The sequence below is a fragment of the Vanessa cardui genome, chromosome 7, assembly GCF_905220365.1.
Source record: "Vanessa cardui chromosome 7, ilVanCard2.1, whole genome shotgun sequence".
NCBI classification, from domain to species: Eukaryota; Metazoa; Arthropoda; class Insecta; order Lepidoptera; family Nymphalidae; genus Vanessa; species Vanessa cardui.
Genome location: NC_061129.1, coordinates 1,390,776 through 1,409,597, shown reverse-complemented (window position 1 = coordinate 1,409,597; position 18,822 = coordinate 1,390,776). Strand labels below are relative to the sequence as shown.

Below are 18,822 nucleotides of genomic sequence, written 5' to 3'. Positions count from 1 at the left end.
AATTTTGTATGAAGCAAACTTGAGCTCAAAGAATGGACATTGGCTCATATTTTTACCTAACACACTACGGCTACTAGTTAGTAAAAATAGGCTATTTGACTGGTTTATAAAATCAATTTTATATTATTTAATAGAAGTTAAGGAACCCAGTAAAAGTTGTGTTTTTTTTTGAAACGCGCGAAAACGCTACTTGGACAATATGGCGCTACAATGGGGTCGGTGACGTCACGTTCCTGTGTTTTATTCTGTGGTACATATAGTGGAAAAGCAAGGTTTACAAGAAAGTGACTTCACCATAAGCCCGGCCAATCAGGAGCGTTTTGTGTCACGTGACAAACGTTTGAAAAAATGCATTTTTTTTATTATTTTCAACTTTCGTTAGTAAATAACCATTTTTAAACTCATAATATACACTGATTACAATAATTCACAATTTATTTTTCGCATTGTCAAATAGCCTATTACATATATAATTTGGTACCTAACACCTGCCCCCCTCATTGGAGACTAACATAATATGAATGTTCGCACAGCCCTAGTCGTGCCGGCGCTGCCTTACATCACTACACACGATATAGTTACTAATTCGTTCGCGCTGTTACGATTAAACACTGTTAATGATTAGCTATAACCTCCTTTATTAAAATTAAATTTGATAACGCGCTTAATTATATTCGTCTCATTATTGTTACCGATACTAAATGTCTTTTAGCTATTGCTTAACTTAAAATATACAGATTTAAGAACACTTCTGAATAGAAAAATGTTACAAGTGATTATGGCGAATTTAATTTAAGCTTTGAAACAACAATCATAACTTTTTTATTTGATAACTAAATTAACTTTATATCGTGTTATTTGATAACATCACAGCAAATAGCAAAATTTAAATGTATGGTATTGTTAAATAGTTAACGCGTCCGGTTGACTTAAATTAAACTCGAGGCAGACTTTATTATGTATTATTATTGAAATTCATAATAAACTAAAGTTAGCCTGCAAATGTTCCACTGATGGTCTAAGGCCACCTTCCCTTTGTCGAGGAAGCTACTTCAACGTTTAAGATTCTCAATCGACACTTCCATGGTTTTTCTTTAAGAAGTTTTCTTCTTTTCCGCTGAGTTATAAAAACAAATTATATAATGAAAACACGTGAAAGTTCTGTAGTGGGTCGACCTGAGAATCATTGCTTATGATTTAATGAGAGTAACTGCTGAGTTTCTTGACTGTTCTTATCGTTAGTACATTCTGAACCGGTCGTAGCTTTACATTTAAATAATGACGATTCTAAAATCCTACTTGAATTAATATAATACTTTGATTTGATTTGATTCACATCTTCTAACCATTGGGCCATCACGACTTACGTAATGATTTTTTAATTAAAACTTGACAACTAGCGATGATATTCTTCGTATTATGACGTAATATCTCTTTGTTTAATTGCATCAAAAGAATTCCAACAGTCTAGCTGCGATGCTGTGATAAGCATACGATGTACATTTTCAATATTATCGTGATTGAATTTCGATTGATAAAATAAAGTAGGACGTCAGCTGTTTAAATGCTTTGTTTTTTATTCCTAATCGAAATACAGTTGTATCAAATACGTCAAACTCTATTTCAGTAAATGAGATATTGTACTTTGTGATCAAAATACATAACTATTAATAATATATTGATATTAATTACGTATATTTTGTATAAGCATAGATCTATTTTTCATTGATCTAACTATTTTTAATCTGTACTTTCCTTCGCCTCTTAAAAAGATCGGTGAATCGGCTCGCTCTCATTAATTACCTTCTATTTTTATTTGTATTTAATTTCTTGATGTCAACGGTAGGTTGACTGGTAATAGACCACCCGATGATAAGTGGGTCACCACTGCCCATAGATAGTAGTTCGGTAGCGGAAAAATTGATCATATCTCATATCACACAATTAAACTTTCAGTTACACAGTGGCTCACTGACTCTTTAAACTGGAATACCAATCGTACTAAGAATTGCTGTTTAGTTGTAGAATATACGTGGTGGTACTTACCCAGACCAGACCTGACCCGGTCTCGCAACCGAGTAAAACCTAGGTCACGAGGATACACCATCAGTTTATAGTCCTATCAAGCTTCAATGAGTTAATATTTTCGTCATATAAGTATAGAGACATTGATGTGTGCGTTACACAATGTACAAACTTCACTACCGGAAAACGAAACGTACTACTCATAAATGTGCAAAATGATGAAGTTATTCCATTCAATAATTGCTACATGTTAACATTTATGGCTTTGTAGGAGAGGTCTCAACTTGTCGTATTTAATACACACAATACTCGACGCAGCGGCTTGTTTGCAATTTTTTTAAATGTAAAACGTTTTAGTAGTCACAGTATAAATATTATATAAATAAATACACGATTTTAAAATACTATACTAGTAGTCGCTCTCGGCTTCGCTCGTAAAAAGTAGCTTATGTCCTTTCTTGGAGTTCAAATTAGCTTCATACCGAATTTCATCAAATTCGGTTCAGGCTATTAATATATAACATATTATATTAATTTTTATTCAAACGAAATTCATTTTAAATAAAATCAAATATTCGTATAAAACTGCTCTTGGAGTCTTCTAGTCAAGCGCTCGAACTAAAAACCTCCAAACAATAAGCTTTGAATGAATCAATTTTAAATCTTTACTAATAATTCGATGTCGTGTTCAAAGAGGATTCATTGGTTCACCGGTTCCACAGATGTAATAACGTGTGTATATTTCCAGGTATCACAGCTTAGCGCCCATGTACTACAGGGGGGCGCAAGCGGCGATCGTAGTATACGACATCACTAATCAGGTAAATACAATTACTACGTAGCCTATGTACGACTTACACAATAAATCGATAAAACAGTGGGAGTGAAATTCTTATATTTTTAACAGTAATTTATAAAATTAGGATGATATCTTTTAGTGATAAAGTGATTTGATTTGTTCCGAATATATTTAGGATATTTTTAACGCATTATTTTAAACGTGCTTCATAAATGTATAAAGGTATAAAAATGCGTAAAATTAATACTTGTTAGCTTCTAGGCAATATATTACATGCATACATATATAATTGAATTTAACTAACATGACTGTATTTTAAAATGTTGAAAAGGAGTAACAACTGAGTTTCTTGCCGGTTCTTCTCGGTAGAATCATCTTTTTGGTACCGGTGGTAGCTTCGCTTAATATAAAAAAATGTTGTTAGGTGACGATTCAAAAGTGCTTATAAAAGCCTACTCGAATAATTTTGATTTTAGTTAATCCTCAGTACTCATCAAAAGAAATATATTCATATTAAATCGTCGATAAACTATTTTTAGATCATAGTTTATTTATCTCCGTCGCTATTACCAAATACGACATTTTCGAGATGACATTACATATTCATTTATATACAGCTTTTACTAATGTTTTATAGGTAACTTATCCTTGATAAAATTTTCCTTAACATATGATATAATTATACATATCTATCGTATAAATTAAAGTGTATTTTATTTACTGGTATGTTTACGATAGTATTAAACGGCGTTATATCGAATTATTTATGTATACATTAATGTTAGGGATGAAAGAGTCATTACACAGTATAAAACGTAGTCGCTTACTGTCATTTAACAATTAAGTAAAGCTACCACCGGTTCGGAAAGTAGATTCTACCGAGAAGATCCGGCAAGTAACTCAATAGTTACTCTTTTTCAACATTAAAAAAATACAAAGTCATGTTAGTTATTTCATTATTTAAATTAATATATATGTTAGTAGTAGATATTACTGTTGTATCGTGGCGTTGCGTCTCCATATACTCTATATGAAGTGGTCTATATTTATGTGTATGTTTAGGTGAAATCGTCATCATCTAATAGCTTATATTAAAGTAACTATTATAAAATGAACTATGAGTCCCTAGTATTGTTATGAAGTAAAAGCTCATCTGAAACTTTGTCAGTAATTAAAAAAAATGTAGTAATAAATTGTAATACTAATTGTGACCACAGAGGAAAGCACTTAACCGATTAAATTTATAACTTAGTAAATGTACCGTCGACAAAACATAGAATCGTTTTAAAATTAAATATTTTCATTAAAGTTAATAACAAAGGGGATGAGTCTAAAATGAAGATTGTCAGTTGAAAGCCGGGTAAGCATTCTTTATATTTTATATACTCGGCTGTGAAGGATAACATCGTAAGGAAACCTGCATATGTCAGTGTCGGTAGCGCTAGGAATTATGATTCATTTAATAGATAGGTTTGGTGATACTCGTTAATCCTCATGTATTTACGTGCGGACGTGCCGTTGGACGTAAAGAGTGCTCGATAAGCAACCGTGACGATAAATTTAATGAAGAAACGAACTTATTAAATAAACAAAAGTGTATTGCACAGCGACTTCCACAGAACGATTAAACTCCAAAGCGTTGCAAAGATTTTATTTTATACTAGCTACCCGCCCCGGCTTCGCACGGGTAGTTGATATCTATCGTTATATTATTGCCAAATTACATGAAGTCATTTGAAGTCACTTGTAGCCTTTGATATATTCTGATGTATAACCTATACTGTAAATTTAATCCAAATCCGTTCAATAGTTTTTTTTTGTAAGAGTAACAAACAGACATACATCCATCCTCACAAACTTTCGCATTTATAATATTAGTTGGATTATGCAATGTTACATATTACTGGACTATAACAGTAAATGTGTGGTAGATTAAGAACAATGTATCTTTATTTAAAGCCTTATTATGCTGACGGTACAAAAGAAAAATAATTCGTGCGATGTATACGGCTCGGTCACATCACGATCGCTTTCAATGCTACACCTATATTTATAACAAAAATAAAGATTATGGAAAGAAAATACGCCGAGGGTAACGGACGCGGAATGGTCCGTGTACACACAACAACAACAGCCTGTAAATTTCCCACTGATGGGCTCAGGCCTCCTCTCCCTTTGAGGAGGTTTGAAACATGTTACACCACGCTGTTCCAATTCGGGTTGGTGGAATACACATGTTGCAGAATTTCTATGAAATTAGACACATGCGGGTTTCCTCACGTTGTTTTCCTTCACCGCCGAGCATGATAGAAATTATAAACATAAATTGAGCACATGAATATTCAGTGGTACTTGCTTGGGCTTATACCCGCAATTATCGGTTAAGATGCACGCGTTCTAACCACTGGGCCATGTCGGCTCTCCGTGTATGTACATAATTTAGTAAAATTAAAATGTTTCATGACTCATTGCGATCGAGCGTACTCGTACCGCGATTGTTACAATTAAATAACGATATCACACTAATCAGGGCCAGCGCCCAGCGGCCACCTTGACTGACGTGCGAGGCACAAGGCTAAGATTATATTTATATTCTCAAGTTAATACGTGAAGTGAAACATACACGGACAGGATTGGAGCCCGTGCGGCTTCCTCGTTTTTTATTTTATTTGCCTGACCATTTGAATTAACTAATTAATTCTAAGTTCGACATTTTTAGAGTTGTATAAATATTACCTTGATTAATGTATGATTCATATTCAATTTTGACCTGTGTGGCATTCAAGGGATAGCAGAGAAGCTTATAGAATATGTATGTGTGCAAGCTCAGGTTTACTGTGTATTGCTACAATTTTGTACTTCAATGGAATATAAAAGAAAAAATAGAAAAGAAATCACAAGCAGATGCTTGAGTGTAAATACAATCAATTTATTTATTAATATTATTTTTATTACAATACTTTATTGATCATCATATAGTAAATGGGAAAAAATGCAGACCTAATATCAGAATGCAGTCTCTGCTATTCAAACAGAAAACCATGAAGGCGTTAATTAGTAATTGACTTGAATTTAATATAAAAAAAAATAATTTTCTGGCAAATCAAATCCAGTACATCAGATTTTTCTGTAGCTTATAGACAATGATACTACGTTGCTCCATTTGAAAGACATTGATCCGGTAAAGTTCATTCAGCATCTGCAGGTTTCATTACGATTTTCTACTCGAGCGCGAGATTAATTATAACAACGGTTTTCAAACTGCGATAACGCGTTTTGCCCGGATTAGAACTCGCGTTCGTCGGTAACTATCTGGGTATTCTCCAGACTTTTACACAAGACTCAACCATAGCCATCGATACTGTAATAATAACATACGTAAATTATAAACGTTTCGTGACTCATAATCAAGATAGCGTTTATATTTCCACAGCGGATACTATGTTATTATTAATTAGTTTAAACAATTTACTTATAACTAACAAATAGTTATTATAACGTTATCATTGTAACTTAATATTTTACTCATATATATAAACTGATATATTAATTTTTTTAACACGACTATGACCTGTGTGGGCGGAGACGATGAAGCTACTTTGAACAAAGAAACTACATAGTATAAATTAAACATCCCTTGCCGCGTCTGTATGCGAAAATGACTAAACTGATTCTCATACGGTTTTCACTTAATGTATGTAGTGATTCATGAATATGGTTTACGTGTATCATTCATTTCCTGCCCGTTTAGTGTAAATTGGCTGGATGGATGTTAGTTGAAATTGTCGGAAAATATTATACCAACCAATATGAAATATCTATCATGGTATAAACGTTTTATGTATATCCCTATTGTACCCGTACGAAGCCGGGCCTGGTAGCTAGTGTTATGGTAGTATAGTATGCATTAAATTCTATGATCTTTCATATTCTATAAAATTTCATTCAACCTGAGCGCCGTAAGAGGCAAGGTATTAAATATGCTTTTTCAATTTTTTTAAACACCCATATGAACTAGGGAGTCACCCAAAACACGTTTCGAAAAGTCTGTCGTCAGGCATCTTGTATTATTTTAATGTGACGACCTCCGTGGTCAAGTAGTGTGTACGGTACTGCACTCCGAGTTCCCGGGTTCGATTCCTGACCGTATCGATGTAGAAAAAGTGTGTGAGCTCAGTATGGGCGATAATCTGCTTTACCGATTGCGAATGATATATTGCTTCGCAATGTCATAAGTCACGTCGGAAAGAGTATTATGTGAGTTTAATTTTTTTATGCAGTTGTCAGTATAGTGCGCTTAGTGCGTGCTAGTTTCAAAAGGTACTAAGAGTTGACCACTTGATAAGGGAATGAATGAATTTGAAAATTTGAAAAAACTAAGGTTTTCTTACTCTGACATTCAAACCGTCGAAATTACCTTTAGTTTAATAGCGAACTCAATGAGTTTTTTTCTTATTCGTGTTTCACAAAATGTGGCGAGCTTAATTAAGATAAATCTTTATCGTTTGCTAATCAGACGCACTGGACCGGTATGCTGTACCGCAATGAATGATCGCTATGTTCTTTGTATAATTCTCATTAGTATTTCAATGACTAAAATACTTTAATATGACCTTGATAAATACAAGATTAACTTAATTGTTTTATTAAACAAAAATACAGATGGATTATATTGTGAGAACTGAGTTTGCCCCGTTGCTAGACCGAGTGCATCATAAGGATGGTTTAGGGTTCAAACCAGGGAGAGCTCCTCGGAATTACCTGTCCCAGCTGTTAGTTTACAGGCTGCTACTTTTTCATGTCACATATATGTACATAGATATCGACAATTTTGGATTTTTTAAAGACTTTAGACTATTTAAAGTACAAGGGGGCATCATAACATTATTGACTATTGGTTTTAATGTTTTTTTTTTTTTTAAATAAAATAATAATCTTAAGCATAAAAGACTTAATTTTAAGTTTTAATTTGGGTAATAGTTACGACAATACAACGACGAAAGAAAAACAAATGAATATGAGTAATCCAAACATAGGAGGAGTAAAGGCAAATAAACAATGTTGAAATGACACGATGTCATTGGTCGAGTTCGAGAATAACCTACGCTATGGACTCTTGAAATAGTGGCTTTTTGAATATCGAAGTTGCTATCGAAAATGGAATTAAAAAGTAAAAAAATATTCACTTTTTAATTGCCTTTAAAAAAAGATAAGTGTCGCTCTAAAAGTCCATATGCTGTCCCAAGGTTGACGATAACTATACCATGCTGCTTCACGTGGAATTCAATGCTTGTAGACACATGTCAGTTTCCTCACGATGTTTTCCTTCGCCTCCTATCGCGAGGTGAATTATGAACACTATTGAAGCACATGGAAATTCACTGGTAGTTGTCTGGGTTCGAAAAACCATTTGTCCAAGTCGCCCTGTTCAATGTAGTAGAGCTACTATTCAAAGACATAGAATGTGTAAATCCACGGTTTGCTTTATGTAAATCTCCTTCGATTGGAATACAATATAACATAGCGTGTACATGACCACAAACAATCGCAACGACGATTACATTTATGAAGACTAGCTGAACCATCGGCTCTACACGCGCGGAATTCCTAAATGTTAACGTATATAACGCAAATCGTTACCTCTATATATTACCTTCTTGATGGGAAATGAATCAAACTATCTCTACACCAATTTTCATCTTAATCGGTTTAAGTTTGAAGAGGTAACAGACAGTAACGCTACTACAATATTAGTATAGATGTATCCCTCATTGTATGAGATGGTAATTGACTTACAATTGTTATTTTGCTCATAAGAAAAACGATATAAGATATAATATGTTGCTGTTATTGTATTCGTGTATCGTGTGTGATCGATAGCAGGTCAGCCACGTTGCCCGCAGTTAGTGACGTTTGACACGGAACCGTTTAAGAATTCATTCTTTTAATGTTACACTAGATAACGCCCGCGGATTCACTCGCGTTCTAGGGATAGCCTGTGGCTTCACCTTGCTTCATACCAAATTTCATCGACTTCAGAACAATACGTATGGACAGAGATACATTCGTATTTATGATATTAGTATAGTTAGTTTCATAATATATACGTACGTAAAAAGGTCACACTTGGTAGTGTCAATACACCTTAATAGATAAAACGGTTGACGGTACAAGGTGTGATCAACATATTTGTACATTGATCTGATTTGTATGAATTTATAAATAATATGTATGTATGAATTTAAAATAATATTTCTTTATATTTAGACCAGGATATGTAGTTTATTATACCAGGATATGTTGTTTAATTATTGTAGTTTATAGGAATAAACCCGATTCCAGATAAGGTTACGGATACGGATTTAGTTTTATCCGATTGTTAAGGATAGTTTCCGTTTGATAATCCGACTTTATTTATAGGCTTTACATAAAACATATTATCTACTCTCTTTGTAACTCTGTATTTACGTAATGCTTAATGCCGACGTAAAGAAGATACAAAAAAAATTAGGTCTGGTTATAGGATTCCCTATTTCAATATGTGATACTTTATTGTGGGGTGATTTAATTCTGAAACTTCTATAATAGCTAATGATTTAAACTTGTATATGTTCATCCATGTGTATCGTTTTTAAATGTTTGTTACGTTAAGTTACTAAACATCTTAATATGATGTCGCCCTTGACCTCGATAAATTTTTTCAAGCCTCGAACGCAGTCGCTTGTGCAAGCGTTAGATAATCGAATCATTTCGTTCGTTACTTTGGCAGGCTGGCTTAAGTGATGACAGTCGTATTAAAGATGGTCCATGTCGCCGGTAGGATAGCGAGATTTACAATTTTGTATTTAATTTGCCAGGCAGAGCTGTGATTTTATGTATTTAACTAGACGTTGCGCGCTCGCTTCGCTGGCCATTAAATAAAGTAAAGGGGAATGATCAATGGAATTCAAAAACTACATAGCGTATAATCATCCACGGATGATTCAGCGGCGATTGATGATAGTATTAACGTGAATGACGTATAAAAAAATGTATTAAATGTTTTTTTGAATGGCAAGAATTGTAAGTAAATATTAGGTAACATGTATATAACATGTGACTACGCTATTAATTTCGTTATTTCGTCAATCCGCTTGTACCGTCTCCATACTTAATATCATTGCACGCCTCCAACGGGAAGCCGCCAACCTTGAGGAATAAGATATTATGTGTCTTGTGCCTGTAGCTTACACTGGCTCACTCATTCTTTAAAGTAGATATAACAATACCAAGCATTCTTGGCGGCAGTATTGGTTCGCAGAAAGCACTACCACCAAATACTCGTCTCCGATTGTCTCCGACAATTTCAGTGAATAAAAAAAACATTTCAATGTCATTACAAATAGTTAAACTTCTATTGATCCTAAAAAAATAGCCTTTGTAGTCATAATTATAATTAAGAACAAAAAACTTACATTACCTCGAACAATTACGGAGGAAGTATTTTTTAGAATTAGGCATTATAATGACGGCTCTTCACATTTCAATGTGATTAAAAAAAGCTACACGTGACAGGAAACTTTAGGGAATTACAGAAGTATTCCTTTCATACAAACAAAAGGAATAAATAAAATTAAAATTCGACGTTTAATGACGAGAGCCGAGATGGCCCAGTGGTTAGACCGCCTGCATCTTAACCGATGATTGAGAGTTCAAATCCAGGCAAAGCAACACTGAATATTCATGTTCTTAATTTGTGTTCATATTCATCTTGTGCTTGGCAGTGAAAGAAAACATCGTGAGGAAACCTGTATGTGACTTACATAGAAAATCTGCAACATGTGTATTCCACAAACAGGAGCTATATAAATACTTATTATTGGAACAGCGTGGTAGAATATGTTCCGAATCTTCTCAGAGGGAGAGGCTTAGTCCAGCAGTGGGAAATTTAAAGGCTGTTTTTGTTTGTTGGTTTTGTTTAATTATAATAATACTCTCACCGCTCATCGTACCCATGGCAGTACTATCACCTTTTCAACTACTTGAATTTAACATATTTTCGATTTTATAATAATTCTTTCGTCCATTGCTTGTTTATGGTAATAAAAACAAATGATCCTCTCTGGCTCACATTCAATGAAACGTCCTCTATCAGCAGCTATAAATTATCGAGTAGTGTGAAAGAAACGTCCCCGTCACCTATCCGCCCCTCACGTGACGCCCTTATCAGATAATGTTAATTGTTTTTATATACTTCTATTGTCACTTCTTGTTTATCTTATTATTGTAAGCCGTTTGTTGACTACGTTCGTTCGTAATAATTTATTCATTTTATATCATATAAAAAGTAATTCATTTCTTTGCGAAAATGTTCACAGTAAATATGAGTACCTATAGTTAAATTAAATTAATGAAAAATTTAAACCGATGTAGATTGGTTACACGAAGGGTTATTGGTGATAAATTCTTGTCCGTCCTGAGCAGGTTTCCTCTCGATATTGTCCCTTCCCCGCCAAATAAGAGAGGAATTTTAAAAAAGTTTTGCTTTCCCTGAGTTTGAACTCAAAATCGTCGGATAAGATTCATGTCTTGTGACCATTGGGCATTCAGAAGTAGTTTATTTGTAGAAATTCATATTAAAAGAGAAATTTGTTTCCAAGCGGTTTGCTTTATATTTAAATTAAACAAAGGATAAAGGTGAGATTTTTATTAGTACCGTAAACTTTTACAGTAATACGTTCGCTTACGATAAAATCTGGCATCGTTTTCTTTACATAATTGCTGTGAGGTTAAGGCTTATTTACAAAGGATATTAGTCGCATAATTAAATAACCGCTAAGTATATAAAATATTTTCAATCGCGTGTCGCTCCGTGTGGACGCAGCCGTTACGTCAAGACTGCGTTGTTGTACGATGCGCGATGCAGTCGTTACCTGTTGAATACCTACAGTTGTTAAGAGCTTGCTATGTAAGGAGATTTAGTTATAAACATCATAAGAATCGCTCGTTTTTACGTTGTTTCACTCGATTATATAATTATTCTTGACACACATAATAACTATGGTCTAACAAACATATTATTTTACCTACGTATAAACAGATGAAAGTATGCAATTCGGTATATTTCTTTTCGAAGCCGCGAACACAGAGTTTACCTAAGTTTTTATTTAAGCACAGCTAATTAATGTTTTTAAGAATAATTTAGGTTCAACATAATTGGCTCATAGATTTTTTTAATAGGTATGTATGTCAATTTGTTGTTTTCTACACATTAATAATGAAATTTGTAATTGAATAATTAAGCCGAGGTTGAATTATTGAATTAAAACGATGACAAATTAATCTGCAATAGACTTGTATATAAATAATAAATAATCGAAATAGTATTTTAACCAAATTGAATTTGGATAAGTAATTGCTTTTTGAAAAGTATATTTGGATCAAGGCAAAATAATAATATTGTCATCTTTAATCCTATACTGATGAAGATAGTACTGAAAATAATATTTAAAAAAAAACTTTAATATTAGACCTAATCTGTAATTTAATAATAACTAGTCTGGAACTCAAGTCTAAATTAACACACTCCTATGTAACTCCTAAACATGATTGATACGTACGCCTTGTCTGAAAATAGCATGAAGGCGAATCGATTCTGCCCAAAATTAAATTCATTTAATGTTTTTGAACGAATTGTTTATTATGCATGTAGTCAATACGGTTCAATGAATATCACTCTATGTTTTACTTACTCTATCAACTATGTTGACTTTTAATATTTGTCTAGTGATACCAATCAGTGCAGTGGTCTCGATCAATTTTGCGTTGATTCATGTTTTTGAACATCTCATTAGCCATCATATTAGTTTATATGCATATACCATGAACTATGTGTATTTGTTGACATTAAAAAAGTTAAGTTATGTATTCCAAATCGATTTTTTTTTATGGTATAGGTTGGTGGACGAGCATATGGGCCACCTGATGGTAAGTGGTCACAATCACCCATAGAGAATGACGCTATAAGAAATATTAACTATTCCTTACATACTCAATGCGCCACCAAACTTAGGAACTAGATGCTATGCCCCTACACCGGCTCACTAACCCTTCAAACCGGAACACAACAATACTGCGTACCTTTGTTTAGCGGTAGAATATCTGATAAGTGGGTGGTACCTACCCAGGCGGAAAATTGATGATAGATTTTTTATGACTTATAAGCCAAGTGCTAATGTTTCTGTAATTGAGTGTTAAATATTCGTTTTGTCATAAAACTATTGTTAATTGATTGTTTTTATAGAGACTAGCGCTGCGTCTTTAAATTAATTTATGATAAAAATATACTTAGTTTTAATTTATTACGATATTTTATCTGTGTTTTTTTTTCTGTATAAGTATCGACTCGATCGGTTGCATGGAAACCGGTTAAAAATGTCAGTTGCACCGTTTGACTTTGTGAAGTTAAATAATAGCTCGCTAAAAATGTCCATGCCCCGAGGGATTCGAACGAACTCGACTTTGTCAAACATCGATACATATGTGCACGAGTCGCCGCGGTCGGCACGCTCAAGCCGGTTCACGTGGTAATACAGATATGGTATCATTAACGTTATTATTTTGGTCGCCGCCCCCGTCAGTGCGTATGCGGACAATCGTATTACACACGTAAGTCTTCCCGGGTTCAAGGGCGTGACATAGAGACGAGAAAATAGATGCTCCGTATCGACGATCGATTACTTTCGCGTTCTTTCAACTTGTCACTCGCTGATTCTTCGTATTAAGTTTTTCAATCGTTTCGTTTAAACTTACATTTTTATTTTAGTTTTTTTTTTTTTTGACAACATCTATACATTAAACACAACATAAAAAATTAATGATCTTTTTCTCCATCAACTCGGCCGGGAATCGAACCCGGGAATTCGTAGTGGCGTACCCATGAAAACCGATGTTCATACACACTACTCGAGCACGGAGGTCGTCAAAGTAATTTATTCTACAATTAGATATTCACGATACGTTCATCTTAATTTATTGACATAAATGTAAACACCACGGATTTATCTCAATTACTAATCGTTTTAAGCGACAAAGTTATTTGTTTTTATTTAAAAAAATGTTTGAATACATCGTCTGCCTAAGGTTTAAGAACTCGTTAAAAACAAAATAATATTTATAATTAATCATTTCCTACAATGTATGTCCATTGATGTTTGCATCCAGACAGACGAACGCAGATAACGTTATCTATGGACCAAACACTGTCTATAGTTGATTAGAGTGTGTTATTTTGCAGGACAAAGCCCTTGAAAATGTATAAATAGAATAGTAATTACTTAAGAATGTAAACATTGGGATGTTTGTATGTATCTTATTGTCGTTATATTATTTATTCACCTGAAGTTAAAAAATAAAATTAATTCATTTATTACAAATACTAATGGGTTTTGTCAAAGACCGTCTGGTTTAATGAGCAGTAATACTTTGTACCGAGTTAGTGCAGTGAAATGGCTACTATTAAGGACTCACAATTCCTTTTTCTCGTTGAAAAACACATTATTGAGGATATGGAGGAAGGGGGGGGGGGATATGGGACTCGCCCGGTGCCCAGGACGCCGACTACGTTATGTAATAATAAAAAGGAACTACTCAAGCAAAAACAATGCAATACAAGTACTCTTTATTGTGGACATTAAAAAAAGTTGATAATTATTTTTGTTTCGTTCTAAGTAAAACAAAATTAATTATGTCTTACAATATTTTAACATTGGAACTAATTTCCTTTCCAGGACACATTCGGTCGCGCCAAGAACTGGGTAAAGGAGCTGCAGAGGCAGGCGTCTCCGTCCATCGTGATCGCGCTGGCGGGCAACAAGAGCGACCTGGCCGCCAAGCGCATGGTGGAGTTCGAGGAGGCGCAGGCCTACGCCGACGAGAACGGGCTGCTCTTCATGGAGACCAGCGCCAAGACGGCCATGAACGTTAATGATATATTCCTAGCTATCGGTGAGGACAATTTTAATATGTTATTGTTTTTCGGTACGAAAAATTGGGCTACTTGATGTTAAAAGGTCACCACCCGCCATAAATAATGTCGCTGTGAAAAATAAAAACCATTACATACATTGTCAGTGCTCCACCGGCCTTGGGGACTTGAAGGACCTTGGCGACGGGATTGTATATCCCTGGTGCCTGTAGTTACTGGTAGGAATTGGCTCGCTCACCTTTCAAATTGAAACACAGCAATACTGCTGTTTGACGGTATAACATCTGATGAGTGGGTGGTACCCGTCGAGGCCGGCTTGCACGAAGCTCTACCACTGCGAAAATGTTGTCATCTTTGTTTTTAACAAGATAAGGATAACAGCTTCGTTAACATTGGCCTTTCCCCTTAATTTAATAAGAATGCTATTGATCAGTGTTTTTCAAACTGTGGCTTGCGTTTGCATGATCCGAATGTAGAATTCTCTCAATAGTTTAAAAACAGGTCTCAATAGAAAGGAAATAACTACGTAGTATAAACGGGCATGATTCTTCTTGGCTTAAGGGTCGTCATCATTTTTAGGGTTCCGTAGTCTACTTAGTAGTCTCTAGTAGGAACCCTTATAGTTTCGTCATGTCCGTCCGTCCGTCTGTCTGTCCTGGCTCGTTCTCCGCCGTTTCTGCCTCGATTGCCACGAAAATTGGTGGAGAGATGTATACTGATAATCCAATGATTGGTTTTTAAAATTATCGAAAAATGATTGTTTTAAATACAGCAAAAAGTTAATTCGAAAAAAAAAAGACTCGACTTACCCCATCGTGTGGGGTATTGTTAAAAAGGTATCTTTAAAAACAACAAAAATTGCCTTGAAACCATGTGGATCTAATCCCCCAGTCTCGAGATATACTAATACAAAATTAAAATTAGAGTATCCCCCTTCCTTAACTTTCGAAATACTATTACAATAATTCCGAAAAAAAAAATGTGCTGTGTATCCCCAACTAAGTACCGAAGAGGTGAAAGAGATCGCTAAATTTCCATCTATGGCCCATCTAATGGCTACGGAACATGAAAGGGTCATGTGCGTGTCCGACACTCTCTTAGCTGTTTTTTTTTAACTCGGAAACGCGAACGTACTTGTACAAAAAGTTTGAAAAACACTGACATAGAGTTAACTAAAAATTTCGACCAAATCCCATCCATTCAATGAGTGAGTGAGTGTGCCACATGAAGCTCGTGCGCGGGTACAGAGACAGTATCGTGTGTGGCGTTGCAGCGAACAAGTTACCAAAGAGCGAGAGCGCGGGCGGCGGCGCGGCGGGCGGCGCGCGGCGCCTCAACGACGCCGACGCGCCGCGCGCCTCGTCGTGCTGCAAGTGATGGCGCCGCGCGCCCGCCCCGCGCGCCCCGCCCGCCGCGCGCCCACGTGTACATAACAGCTTCACGACACACGCGTACGGAATCCATTCGTCGAGGAGGTCTCCGGGTGGGTAGCTCGACTTTCACTCTTCACTTTGATTTCCTTCTCGGCGCCTCCGATTGAACCCAAGCTGTACAGAGTATGTAATCCAATCGATATGTAATTGTCATAGTGACCTAACGTGACATGACATTAACTTTTTAGTATCGGCCATCTGTTCTGTGACAGATTATGAAATTTAATTAAAACGGTTTAGTAATCTACTAATTATATATTATTTTTTATTAAAATCTACTTTTATTCATCGCTTTACACGGTATTAACTTATAAAATATATTATACTATTACCTGCTGGTGTATTTGATTTCCTTGATTTCGAACTGATTTTAATCCTCGTACCGGCAGTTTGAGGTCGAAGTTGTTCGTCAAAGTGCTAGTGATTCCAGCGTTGGGTTTAATTGCAGAGTGTATATCATCCTATAAATCATGTTAACGTTTTTAAACCTATGAATCTACTCCACGCTTCAAAAGCTTATATTATTTGTTTTATATTTTAAGCTATTATTATTTTTTTATATAATAGTTATATTATATATTATCGATTTATTTGCCGTCCCGCTGAGATGGAACTTAGGTCGTTTTTATTTAGTTCAAAGTGCATACGATAGATGGAGGTAGGATAACAAGGCTCACCTAGTTGACCATAATTACTTTATAAACGCTAATAATACAATGGATAACTCTATGTTAATTATATAAATAATATATGTATATTATCTGTGAAATTATATTTTTAAGGGAAGTATGGTTTTAAATGTCAGTTTATTAGTTAAAGAATAATACGTTTTGTTGAAAACGCATTCCAAACGCGACGCCTCGGCGGTCGCTCGTGTTAAATTATGAATATAGCGACTCGGCGGCCACGGGAGGACGTGTCGATTGTTTTGAACAAGTGTCGATACATTCTATAAATATATATTGATAAATTTTTAGTTCGTGTATTGTTTTGTTTCATTATTTTGATGTCTGTCCCGAATGAGGTTATTGGTCATTAACTATTACATATACATTAATTAAAAGTCACTTGGACTACTCGTATGAGTGATAGTCTAGAAACTAAAGCGAGCTCCAGACTTTTGCGTTAGTAGAAGTTAGTATAACGTATCTCCACACTCGCAGTCATTCGCAGCTTGAGTTTACCTATCAATTTTAACTGCTGTAGCCGTAGCAGTGACGCTGTGCGCTTTCGCCTACAATTACGTGTAAATATGAAATAAACAGAAACATTAAGAGAGGGGACGTTTAACCTTTGAACCTCGAACGCTTTGTCATCGCGGCGCGAGTGTGGAGCGCGCATAATACTTCGGGATAATTTTCATTTGCTTCAGTTGTAATTTATGTAATGTCACATGTAACTATGTAATGAGTGAGCGCTTCGAATGAGTAACACTTCTCTCCGTGGTCATATTTATATACATACATATATATTATACTTTGGTAGTTGTCTGTCGCTTCTATTTCGAAACCAGTGTTGTCGTCGTCAACAGCAAACATCTGTGTTAGCATGTCAGAAAAAAGTATATCTTATAAAATTAAAAAATCGATTTTGTACTACAGTTACTTTTTTGTTATAACAAAATGAAGTTTATTCCATTTAATTATTTACTCCGACCTGAGTTGATGGTTTATTTCTAGATTGTGATTTTGTAATGAAACTCTTAGTTTTTTCTACGTTTTAGTGTCATCGGTTGGAATATGTAATGAGAAGTAAATCTGATTTTAGATATAATGTTGCCAGCAATAATAAAAAAAATCTTTGGTCATCGAGACAAAATTTAAACAGATAACGATGTAATAATTTCATTAACAAATCACTCTCACACCTCACTCTTGATCGGAATCATCAAACGCTATTAATTTATTCGAAATGTAAAAATATCCTTGCGTGTCTAAAAAATCGCTTAAAGCGCTTTCAGTACATATTGAACGTAATTTTTTACAATACCTTGGCTGTATTTAGCAATATTAGGTAAATTTGAATTTGCATTTTCCCCACAGACGTGTCCGGAGTGTATAGTTCAATCAGATAGGCTTACAAGTTCTAATATTAAAGTGTAAAGCATCAGAGCGAGTTACTCGTCAGTATAACGGACAGTCCCGAAGGCATTTTCTGATGTACGTGTCTATAATCCGCGGATACAGGAGTACCGTATGTTTGTACTGGACTTAGAAACTATGAAATTTTTAAAATTTTTATTTTTTTTGCGAACCTTACTAATGTTATAGACATGACACCACAAAATGTATGATTTACGTAAATTTATTCAAAGTAACCGCTTCCGAGTACATGTAGTTGTTCGCGGCTTCGCGCGACGTGTCGCTTTGAGTTGACGAGTTAAAGCGACACGTCGCGGCGGGCGCGGGAGGACGTCGATAGTGAACATTATAGAATAGAGTAGAAATTATATCGGACTTTGTTCTTGTAATCATAAAGTTATTCGTACCGCCGGCGAGAGGACGTTGGTCAATGTCATATAGTATGTTTTTGTATTGTGTAAATATTTTGGATTTATTAAGATTATTATATTGAATAAAAAAATATTGTAAATGAAGGCA

At 34.9% G+C, this 18,822-nt stretch overlaps 1 protein-coding gene across 4 annotated transcripts in view; it reads left to right on the top strand.

The window, feature by feature from the left end:
* LOC124531404 (ras-related protein Rab-5B) overlaps positions 1–18,822 on the top strand; it is a 27,403-nt gene extending 8,581 nt beyond the window's left edge. For all 4 annotated transcript variants that reach the window (XM_047105982.1, XM_047105985.1, XM_047105983.1 and 1 more), the window contains exons 3-5: positions 2,774–2,846; positions 14,593–14,809; positions 16,063–18,822. In XM_047105982.1, the coding sequence (XP_046961938.1) occupies positions 2,774–2,846; positions 14,593–14,809; positions 16,063–16,166 (394 nt within the window). In that variant the 3' untranslated portion in view covers positions 16,167–18,822. The remainder of the gene's footprint in view (positions 1–2,773; positions 2,847–14,592; positions 14,810–16,062) is intronic.